Consider the following 11071-nt stretch of genomic DNA (forward strand, 5'->3'; position numbering starts at 1 on the left):
GGGTGGGCACCGACCTTTCTCCCACCCCAATGACCCGTAGGATTCTCAGTGGACTCGGGTGCGGGGCTGACGCGGCGCCGGGAGCTGAGCTTCGTCAGTGGGGCACCGCGTGCCAACCACACGGGCGCTGTGGTCATCCTGCGCCGGGACAGCGCCCACCGCCTGGTGCCCGAGGCCGTGCTGCCCGGCGAGCAGCTCACGTCCGCCTTCGGCTACGCGCTGGCGGTGCTGGACCTCAACAGTGATGGGTGAGTGCATGGGGGGGGGGACGCAGTGTCTCAGTGCCATTGCGCCTGGGTGCCACGGTGCCACGGTGCTGCAGTGCCACGCTGCTTTGGTGCCGTGTTGTCTTGGTGCCGTAGCGCCGCGGTGCCACGTTGCTTTGGTGTCAGGGTACCTCGATGCCAACGTGCGTTTGTTCCGTGGTGTCCTGGTGCCTTGATGCCCTGGTACCGTGGTGCCGTGCTGGGTCAGTGCCGCGGTGTCTTGGTGCTTTGGTGCCTTGATGCCGTGGTGGTTCGGCGCTGCTGTGCCATGCTGCTTTGATGCCGTGGTGCCATGGTCCTGCGGTGCCTTGGTGCCTTGGTGCCTTGGTGCTATGGTGCCACCCCAGGGTGGTCCCAGGGGGTGATGTGCCCACCATGCCCGCAGCTGGATGGACTTGGTGGTGGGGGCCCCCCACTTCTTCGAGCGCAAGGCCGAGATCGGGGGGGCCGCCTATGTCTACATCAACCCCGCGGGGCACTGGGATGCCGCCACCCCCCTGCGCCTCACCGGCACCCACGGCTCCATGTTCGGCATCGCCCTGGGCACCGCCGGCGACCTCAACATGGATGGCTTTGAGGGTGAGAGGCTGGGGGGGAGGGGAGGGGGCTCTGGCATCCTCCTTTCTGCTGCTGTGCCCTCCCCTCACTGCTTCTGTCCCCCCAGACCTGGCTGTGGGAGCCCCGTTTGATGGTGCTGGCAAGGTGTACATCTACCACGGCAGCAAGTTGGGTATTGTGGTGAAACCGGCTCAGGTGAGCGGTCTGGGGCTGGGGGGTGGGGGGGGCTGGGGTGTCACCCATTGTCCCCCACTGTTCCCAGTGTCACGGCTGTCCTCGTCCCCAGGTGCTGGATGGGGAAGGCGTGGGGGTGACGACCTTTGGGTACTCACTCTCTGGGGGGGTGGATGTGGATGGGAACCTCTACCCCGACCTGCTCGTCGGCTCCCTGTCTGACGCTGTGGTGCTGTACAGGTGAGTGAGTTCCCACTGAGGGCACCTGGCCCCAAACAGGGCACCCCAATCCCTGAGCATCCCCCATCCCTGAGCATCCCCCATCCCTGAGCATCCCCTGACTATAACCCTGAGCATCCCCCACCTCTGAGCATCCCCCACCTCTGAGCATCCCCCATCCCTGAGCATCCCCTCACCCTAACCCAACCCCCATCCCTGAGCACCCCGAATCCAAGTATCCCCCACCCCAAGGTCCCATCACCGCCTCCCTCCCAAGTGCACCCCCTGACCCAGGGGTCCCCAGTTGCAGCCAGGGGTCCCACGCAGCGTGCAGGTGCTGGGGCTGTGACCTGGGGGTCTGCCTCCCACCTGGCACCGCTCTGCTCCCCCCCACAGAGCTCGCCCCGTGGTCTACATCTCCCGGAACGTCTCCCTAGACCCCACCAACATCGACTTGGAGCAGAGAAACTGCCAAAAGCAGGAGGGCATCTGGTGGGTGCCACCCATCCCCCAGCCCCACATGCAGCTGGAGGGGTCAGCGCTGCCTCATCTCACGCCTTCCCCACCCCACATCCCCACAGCGTGAACGTCCGAGCATGCTTCAGCTACACGGCCACCCCTGCCAGCTACAGCCCCCCCCTGGGTGAGCGCACACGGGGACAGGGGACAGGGGACTCTGGGTTGGGGGGGGACCCCAGCACGGCCCCGTCCTTCTCCCACCAGTGCTGGAGTACGTGTTTGATGCCGACACGGAGCGGCGACGGCTGGGTCACCCCCCCCGTGTCACCTTCCTGGGCCGCCGGCCCTCGGATCCTGAGCACCAGTTCTCCCACACCGTGGAGCTGCCCCAGCAGCACGCAGACACCTGCACCACTGCCACCTTCCAGCTCCAGGTGGGCGCCTGTTCCCATTCCCATTCCCACCTCGTCCCGGTCTCGTCCTTATCCCCATCCTATCCACATCCCCATTGTCCCTTCCCTATTCCTGTTCCCATTTCTATCCCATCCCCCTCCCTCTCCTTGTTCCATCCCCATCCTATCTCCATCTCCATACACCCCCTCCCTCCATGTCCCCGCTCACCTTTGCTTGCCCTGCCTCTGCAGGACAGCATCCGTGACAAGCTGCGCCCCATCACCATCACCCTTGCCTATGGCATCCAGGGGGCTGGGACAGCGCGGCACAGCCGGGGTGCCACCCTGCCGCCCCTGCCCCCCGTGCTCAGTCCACAACAACCCAGCAGCCACCGCACTGAGGTGAGGGGCCGCCTATGGGGCCGGCTGTGGGGCTGGCGACGGGGCCAGCTGCAGGTGTCCCATCCCACGCTGTTCCCCTTGCAGGTGCACTTTCTGAAGCAGGGCTGCGGGGATGACAAGATCTGCCAGAGCAACCTGCAGCTGCACTTCCAGTTCTGCACCCGCCTGGGGGACGCCGATTTCCTGCCCCTACCCAAGTGAGCGCCGTCCCCACGCTGTCCCCAACCCACACGGCACGGGGGGCTCACGGGGGGCTGTCGCAGGGCTGAGGATGGCACCGCTATCTTCGCCATGAGCGACCAGAAGGACGTGGCCCTGGAGATCCATGTCACCAACGTGCCCTCGGACCCCACGGAGCCGCAGCGGGATGGGGACGATGCCCACGAGGCCGTGCTCACCGCCCGCTTCCCCGAGGAGCTGCCCTACTCTGCCGTGCGCTCCTACGACGGCCGCACAGCCCCGGTGCGGTATGGGGCGAGGAGCGGGGTCTGGGGGTGTGGAGGGGTGGGGGTGGTCCTGGGGGGTGAGGATGAATGCAGGGCTATGGATGGATGGGAGGGTGGTGGGTTCAGGCATGGCGCTGGTTCTGGGGATGCTGGGTTTGGGGATGGGGCTGGTTCTGAGGGTGCTGAATTTGGGATGGGGCTGGTTTTAGGGGTGCTGGGTTTGGGGATGGAGCTGGTTCTGAGGGTACTGGGTTCAGGTTGGGGCTGGTTCTGAAGGTGCTGGGTTTGGGGATGGGGTTGTTTTTAAGGGTGCTGGGTTTCAGATGGGGCTGGTTCTGGGGTGCAGAAGTTTGGGATGGGGGTGGGGATGGGGCTGGTTCTGGGGTTCCCAGGGATGCTGGGGTTTGGGATGAGGTTGGTCCTTGAGGTCTCAGGGCTGCTGGGGTTCAGGACAGGGCTGGTTTCAGGGGTCCTGGGGCTGCTTGAGTTTTGAGATGGGGCTGATCCTGGGAATGCTGGGTTTGGGATGGGGCTGTTCCTGGGAATGCTGGGTTTGGGATGGGGCTGTTCCTGGGGGTGCAGGATGAGGGCTGCCAGCAGCATGCTCCCGGCTCTCCATCCCCAGGACAAGCCAGTGGTGTGCCTCGCCAACCAGAACGGCTCACAGGTGGAGTGCGAGCTGGGGAACCCCATGAAACGCGGAGCCCAGGTGAGCATACCCCCCAAAACCTCCCTCCAACCCTCCCAGCCTCAACCCCAACCCTCACCCTGTGCCCCCCAGGTGCGCTTCTACCTTATCCTCAGCACTCTGGGCATCACCCTGCAGACCACGGACCTGGCGGTGGAGCTGGCCCTGTCCACGTGAGCCGCGCTGGGGCGGGTTGAGGGGCTCTGCGATGCCCCCCACCCCAACTCTTTTCTTGTCCCCAGGATCAGCGAGCAGCCAACGCTGGAGCCGGTGGTGGCCCGGGCGCGCGTGGTGATCGAGCTGCCCCTCTCCGTGACGGGGTGAGTGGAAATGGGGTGGGGGCTGCAATCCCCCTCCCCCCGGTGCTGCCCTGACCCTGCTATCCCCGCAGTGTGGCGGTGCCGCCCCGGCTCTTCTTTGGGGGGACAGTGCGGGGTGAGAGCGCGGTGAGGCACGAGAGCCAGGTGGGCAGCGCCGTGCTCTTCGAGGTGACGGTGAGTGGGGTGCACTGGGGGGCTCAGCCCCATATGAGCAACCTGTGGTGCTGGGGGGGCACAGCCCCATGGATCCCCTGGTAATGCATCACCCCACAGGTGTCCAACCGGGGCCCGTCGCTGAAGACGCTGGGCTCAGCCTTCCTCACCCTGCTGTGGCCCCACGAGCTCAGCAATGGGAAGTGGCTGCTGTACCCGCTGCAGCTGGAGCTGGTGGCTGCACCGGGACTGCGGACACAGTGCAGCCCCGCTGCCAATCCGCTGCACCTGGCGCTGGTATATGGGGGAGCCGGGGGTGGTGGGGATGGGGGGGGGGTTCAGCCCAATCCATGCGTGTCTTTGCCATCCAGAAGCCACCCGGGAAGGCTGATGTCACCGAGGAACCTGCTGCAGAGTCCTGGTGGGTGCCAGCGCCTGCTGAGAGGAGGAGGAACGTCACGTTGGTGAGCGGGGCCACGGTGCTGCCATCCCTGGGGTGCTCCCGTTCCTAAGGTGCTCCCGTCTCTGGGGTGCTCCTACTGCTGGGATTCTCCCACTCTTGGGGTGTTCCCATCCCTGAAGCTTTCCTATCCCTGGGGGGCTCCTATTCCTGAGGTGCTCCTACTGCTGAGGTACCTCCATTCCTAGGATCGGGTTCCCAGCAATCCTATTGCTGGAATTCTCCCACTCTTGGGGTATTTCCATCCCTGGGATGCTCCCACTTTGGGGATTTTCTCATTCCTGGGATGTTCACTTTCCTGGGCTGCTCCCATTGCTGGGATTTGCCCATCCCTGGGGTGCTCCCACTCCTGGGGTGTGTGGCCGTGCTGTGACCCCCCCCCCGTCCCCATTCCACAGGACTGTGCCCAGGGCACTGCGCGCTGCCTGCCGTTTCACTGCCCACTGCACAGCTTTGAGCGCGCTGCTGTGCTGACTGCACGCGGGCGGCTCTGGAACAGCACCTTCCTGGAGGTAGGACAGGGACAGGGTCAGGGATGAGTCTTTGGGGCCATGCTGGGGTTCACCCCATCCCATGCCCCATCCCATGCCCCACTGCTGCAGGAGTTCCTGGCTGTCACCTCGGTGGAGCTGATTGTGCGCGCCAGCGTCTCGGTGACCTCCTCCATCAAGAACCTGGTGCTGAAGGATGCTTCCACACAGGTCTGGCCCTGTACCCCCCATTCCTGTCCCCTGCACCTTCCCTGCAGCCCTCTGACCTGTGCTGCTGTCACCAGATCCCTGTCACCATCTACCTGGACCCCGGCGTGGCGGTGGCTGGTGGCGTGCCCTGGTGGGTCATCCTGCTGGCTGTGCTGGCCGGCATCCTGGTCCTGGCACTGCTGATCTTCATCCTCTGGAAGGTGAGCGCTGGGGTGAGGTCAGGATGTGTCCCCTCCCTGTGGCACAGGATCCCCTGGCTGTATTGTGCCATGCTGTGCCACCCAACCTGTGCTGTGCTGTGCTACTTTGGCCACGCTGTGCCACCCCCGTTGTGCCGTGCCGTGCCGTGCCATGTTTTTGGCCCACTGCAGTGCCATGCCATGCCACGTTGTGCCGTGCCGTGCTGTGCCATGCTGTAGGATCGCTCTGGTGCCACGCCACGTGGTGCCATGCCATGCCGTTCCCCCCCAGCTGGCCGTGCTCCTCCTCACCTTCTCACTTCCCTCCCCAGTGCGGCTTCTTCAAGCGGAGCAGCCCAACCTCCCGCTACACCGCTAACTATTACCGGGCACGTCGGGGGCTGCAGCCCTCGGAGGTGGACAAACAGGCGCTGCAGGGCCAGCGGTAACACGGGGCTGCTCCCACCCCGGGCCGCCAGCAACCAGCACGGGTGTGCACGGGTGTGCTGCCTCCTGCACGCGTGTGCGAGGGTGTGCAGTGTGCCCAGGTGGAGGGAAAAGGGCTTGCAGGCTCTGCTTGCAGTTGTGCAAGGGTTTGCAGCAGCAGGGTGGGAAGTGGAGGGGTTGCAGTGTTGGGGTAGCAGGTTTGTGTTGCCGCTGTGTAGTTGTGCAAGGGTTTGCTCTGCGGTTGTACAAGGTTTTGCAGTGCTGGTGCATGGGTGGGCGAGGGTTTGTGGTGCCAGTGTGTGGTTGTGCCAGGGTTTGCAGCATCAGGGTGGCTGGAGGAGGGTCAGCAATGCCAGGGCAGCAGGATGTGAGGGTTTGCAGCATGTGGTGCATGGTTGTGTGAGGGTTTGCAGTGCTGGTGCATGGATGTGCCAAGGTTTGCAGCATCAGGGTGGCTGGAGGAGGGTCAGCAGTGTCAGGGCAGCAGGATGCGTGAAGGCTTGCAGTGTGTGGTGCATGGTTGTACCAGGGTTTGCAATGCCAAATGCTTTTGCAAATGCAAAAGCCAGGACGTGCAAGGGCTGGTGCAGCACTGGTGTAAAGCACCTGCCCTGCGCCGTCCTTGGGCTGAGCACAGAGGGTGCAGTAGGCTCAGAGCTGTGGGCACAAGGAGCCCATACCCAAACCCTCCTGGCCGTGTGCTGCCTGATGAGGCCGAGCTGTGGCCCCGATGCCACCCCCATGGTGCTGACCCGCTGCTCCCTGCAGTTGGGCTTCTTCCGCCGGGCACGCTACGTGCCCCCGGCCGTGCCACAGTACCACGCTGTGAAGATCCCACGGGAGGAGCGGCAGCAGTTCCGCGAGGAGAAGATGGGCACCATCCAGAGGAAGGAGTGGGCCGTGAACTGGAGTGAGCCCAGCGATGGGCACGTCACCCCCAGCTCAGCATAACCCCAGGGACACCCACTGTGCCGCTGGTCCGCAGTGAGCACAGGGGGCCGCTGCACGCGGGACCCCCCCCTCTGCTGCTGGCCATGCCCTAAGGAAGGACCCTCTGGTGACATGTGGGGATGCTCACACGTGTGGCTGTGCATGCCCGCCCTGGCCGGAGCCAGAGGGACAGCTCAGCCCTGGGGCATGGCTCGTCCCCAAAGGGATGGCACAGCCCCACAGCTCAGCCCTACAGAGCTGACCCCATTGTATGGGGATGGCTCTGCCCCAAGGGGCTGGCTTGTAGCCAAAGGGAACCAGGACAACTCAGCCCTAAGAGATGGCCCTGCCCTATAAGCATGGCTCTACCCCAAAGGGATGGCTTGTCCCCGAGGGTCAGCTCAGCTCCACTGAACAGGGCATGTCCCAAAGGGGATGGCGTGTCCTAAAAGAGTACAGAGAGAGCTCAGCCCTACAGGTACAGCCCCATCCTACGAGCATGGCTTTACCCCAGAGTGATGGTTTGCTCCTGAAGGGTCAGCTCAGCTCCATGGAACAGGGCTTGTCCCCAAGGGGCTGGCATGTCCACGGAGAGCTGGCTCGTCCCTAAAGGGATTGTCCCCCACAGGACAGCTGTGCCCTACAGGGACAGCTCAGCCCCCCAGGAGGGCCCCATCCTATGGGCTTGGCTCTGCCCAGCTGGGCTGGCAGGTCCCTAAGGTGCTGCTGTATCCCCTAGGGGCTCCTCGTCCCTAAACTGCTGCCTGTGCCCCCTAGGGACAGCCCAGCCCCACGGCAATGGCTCAGCCCCACAGGGACGCCTCGCCCCCCACGCAAGTGCCGCTCTTCCCAATAAAAGGAAAAGCCCCCACGGTGCCAGCCTCGTTTCTTGCGGCGCGGCCATGATGGGCGCGGCCCGGCTGGGGACCCCCGCGATGGGTGCGGCCATTTCCGCGCGCGGGGGGGGGGTCGTGGTCGCGGGGACAACGGGGGTAATTCCTGTCCTTGTCCTTGTCCCTGTCCCTGCCCTCGGGTGGGCCCCGGTCGCCCCCGAGCCCGCAAAGAAGAGGGCACACCCCTGCCCTCACTCAAGATGGCGCCACGTGTACGACATGTCGCGGATCAGTGACGTCAGAGATACTTCCGGTGGCGCCCGGAAGCAGCTGTCCATGGCGGCTTCCCGGCGAGGGCCGTCGGGGTGATGGTGAGGCCGCGGTCGGGACCGGGGAAGCTGAGGTCCCCAACGGGGGCCCCGTAACGGGCGCAGGACCCCTCCGGAGTGCTCCTCTGATGGCGTCGGGCGCGGCGAGTCGCTCCGAGGACGAGGAGCCGCTGGCGGGGCCGAAGCGGGGCTCGGCCCAGGCTTCTGGAGCCGTCCCGAAGCGCCGCAGCTCTTCACGGTACGGCGAGGGGTGTCCGGGGCGGGGGTGGTGACCTGGGAGGGAGGGGGGGAGTTGGGAGCACGGGGCCCATCGCTGCCTCCCTCGGCCCAGGTTCATCAAGCGGAAGAAGTTCGACGATGAGTTGGTAGAGAGCAGCCTGGCCAAGTCCTCCAGCCGGGCCAAGGGAGGCGTGGAGCCGGGGCGCTGCTCGGGCAGCGAGCCCTCCTCCAGCGAGAAGAAAAAGGTGAGGGTTGGGGGGGAGGGGGGCAGGGGGCTCTGAGAGACCCCAGCGGCCCTCGGGGAGAGTCCACAGTCCCTTTGGGCTGACCCTCACCACTCTTCAGAGAGGAGACCCCCTGTGCTCCTCAGGGAGGCCCCCCACTGCCCCTCGGGGAGGAGACGCTGTCAGGGGGACCCCATGGTCCCTCAGGGAGGAGACCCCCTCCACTCCTCCGTGGGGCCCCACTGCTCCTCGGGGAGACCCCACCAGTCCCTTGGGGAGGAGACCCCCCCACCGCCCCTTGGTGACTTCTCCTGGGGTGACCCTGCCACCTCTCTTTGCCCCCCCAGGTCTCCAAGTCTGTGTCCACCCCTGTGGCACCCAGCCCCATCCCGGCCCCCAGCCTTGCCAAGCGGATGAAGAAGAGCAAACAGCCCCTGCAGGTGACCAAGGACCTGGGCCGCTGGAAGCCCGCTGATGACCTTATGCTCATCAATGCTGTGCTGCAGGTCTGACCCCCCCACAGCCCCGGGTCTGACCCCCAAGTCCCAGGGCTCACTGTGCTCTGGGGGCTCTTGCTGTGGCAGTTACTTTGCAGGTTTTCTTTCATCTGAGGGCTTTTCCAGACCAACGACCTCACGTCTGTGCACCTGGGTGTGAAGTTCAGCTGCCGCTTCAACCTGCGAGAGATCCAGGAGCGCTGGTACGCGCTGCTCTATGACCCCATCATCTCCAAGTAAGTGTGGTTCTGGTGCTGGAGGGCAGAGCTGCCCTCAAGAAGGGGTTCTCATGCTGCATCCCCCCCAGGCTGGCCTGCCAGGCCATGCGCCAGCTGCACCCTGAGGCCATCGCCGCCATCCAGAGCAAGGTGCTGTTCAGCAAAGCTGAGGAGCAGCTGCTGAACAAGGTGGGATCGGTAAGAGCCTGTGGGGCCAGGGCTTGTTGTAGGTAGAGGGATTCACGCTGACATCTCCCTCTCCATGGGCGTCCTCGATGCCACGTGTCCTTTGTCCCTTCTGCAGATGAGCCAGCCCACACTCGACACCTTCCAGGAGCTCCTCCACAAGCACCCGGATGTCTTCTACCCCTCCAGGACAGCCAAGGCCCTGCAGCTGCACTGGCAGCTCATGAAGCAGTACTACCTGCTGGATGACCAGACCGGTGAGCCCTGGGCCCACCCCCCCCATAGCCCCCCCTGCCACGCCCTGTGTCCCCCTCTCTGTGTGCCCCAACCTGTGCACTCCCTTCCCTCCTGCTCCTTCCAGTGCAGCCGCTCCCCAAAGGGGACCAAGTGCTCAATTTCTCGGATGCTGAGGACATGCTGGATGACAGCAAGCTGAAGTGAGGTTTGGGGGAGCTCTGGGTGGGGGGTGGAGGGTGCTCCAGGTGGCGTTCTCTGATCCTCTTCCTTCTCTGCAGGGATGTGCGGGATGAGGTGCTGGAACACGGTGAGTTCAACCCACTCCTTGCTGCACAGTGGGATCTGAGCAGCCTGAATTGGCTGGAAGGGGGTGGGGTTCCCCTCTAACTCCATTTTTTCCCCTTTTTGTAGAGCTAACCGTGGCCGACCGTCGCCAGAAACGGGAGATCCGGCAGCTGGAGCAGGAGCTGCACAAGTGGCAGGTGCTCGTCGACAGCATCACAGGTGAGAGCTGGGTGGGGGAGGCTGTCTGACCGTCCATCTACCCTTCCTTCCATCCACCTTCCTCTCTGCTCCTCCCTTCAGGCATGAACTCTCCAGACTTTGACAGCCAGACGCTGGCCGTGCTGCGGGGCCGCATGGTGCGGTACCTCATGCGCTCTCGAGAGGTGAGGGTGGGGCTGAGGCCCCCCAGCAGAGCTCCCCTCATCCCAGCAAGCTCCCCCAGCCTTCTTATCCTCCCCTTTCTCCAGATCACGCTGGGTAGAGCCACAAAAGACAACCAGATTGACGTGGACCTGGCCCTGGAGGGACCGGCCTGGAAGATCTCCCGCAAACAGGGTAGGGAGCAGGGCTGGGCTGTTCTGGGGGGGCTCTAGGGCACAGCAGCTGTGCTCCCCTCCCCGCTGTACTATCCCCCTACAGGAGTCATCAAGCTGAAGAATAACGGGGATTTCTTCATCGCTAATGAGGGCCGGCGCCCCATCTACATCGATGGGCGTCCTGTGCTTGGTGGTAACAAGTGGAAGCTCAACAACAATTCCGTGGTGGAGGTGAGCCTTGGGTGAGGGGTCTCCAGGCAATAGGGGTCCTGTCCTGCTCACCTCCCCCCTTTTCCCATAGATTGCCAGCCTCCGCTTCGTCTTCCTCATCAACCAGGACCTGATCACGCTCATCAAGACGGAGGCGGCCAAGATGGCTCAGCAGTGAGGAAGAGAGGGGGCTGCTCTGCTACATCCATCCCCCTAGGGCTACATAGAGAGACAGGGGGTTCCTCCTGGCCCCCTACAACTGGGGGGGCTCACCCTCCCCTGGCCCCCAACTTGTGGGCCTGCAAATAAAGTGTTTTATCCCCACGCTTGTGGCTCCCTGGATGGGGGGGAGACACCAAGACAAGAGTGGGGAGGACAGGAGACCCCGAGCTGTGGGGGCATATTTTGAAAGTCTTTTATTGAGAAAGGCAATCACCATACTTGCATATCCCAGGGAAGCAGCAGCTGATTGATGGTATCCAGGAATGTGTTCTGCGGAGCTA

General features: G+C 64.2%; 2 protein-coding genes across 2 annotated transcripts in view; both read left to right on the forward strand.

Annotated features, from left to right (window-relative positions):
- The window catches only part of ITGA7 (integrin subunit alpha 7), a gene marked incomplete in the record, with an annotated part of 13131 nt that extends 5466 nt beyond the window's left edge, over positions 1-7665 (forward strand). Inside the window, 20 exon segments of the mRNA XM_021382848.1 lie at positions 41-248; positions 652-845; positions 931-1019; positions 1111-1238; positions 1614-1709; positions 1799-1860; positions 1941-2110; positions 2321-2470; positions 2555-2667; positions 2734-2932; positions 3542-3625; positions 3698-3777; positions 3847-3924; positions 3996-4098; positions 4198-4374; positions 4449-4541; positions 4936-5049; positions 5140-5238; positions 5313-5438; positions 6633-7665. Coding sequence (XP_021238523.1) covers positions 41-248; positions 652-845; positions 931-1019; positions 1111-1238; positions 1614-1709; positions 1799-1860; positions 1941-2110; positions 2321-2470; positions 2555-2667; positions 2734-2932; positions 3542-3625; positions 3698-3777; positions 3847-3924; positions 3996-4098; positions 4198-4374; positions 4449-4541; positions 4936-5049; positions 5140-5238; positions 5313-5438; positions 6633-6815 — 2546 coding nt within the window.
- A 125-nt stretch (positions 7666-7790) lies between these two features.
- MCRS1 (microspherule protein 1) lies at positions 7791-10893 on the forward strand (the record flags this gene model as incomplete). Its single annotated transcript, XM_021382827.1, has 13 exons — positions 7791-8194; positions 8288-8420; positions 8747-8905; positions 9023-9132; positions 9204-9312; positions 9419-9557; positions 9662-9737; positions 9816-9844; positions 9949-10041; positions 10123-10205; positions 10290-10377; positions 10462-10589; positions 10660-10893. Coding segments are annotated over 13 exons (1638 nt in total), but the record flags the coding sequence as incomplete, so codon positions are not given.
- Positions 10894-11071: the final 178 nt, after the last annotated feature.

Source organism: Numida meleagris, unplaced genomic scaffold (genome assembly GCF_002078875.1).
Source record: "Numida meleagris isolate 19003 breed g44 Domestic line unplaced genomic scaffold, NumMel1.0 unplaced_Scaffold296, whole genome shotgun sequence".
Classification (NCBI taxonomy): Eukaryota; Metazoa; Chordata; class Aves; order Galliformes; family Numididae; genus Numida; species Numida meleagris.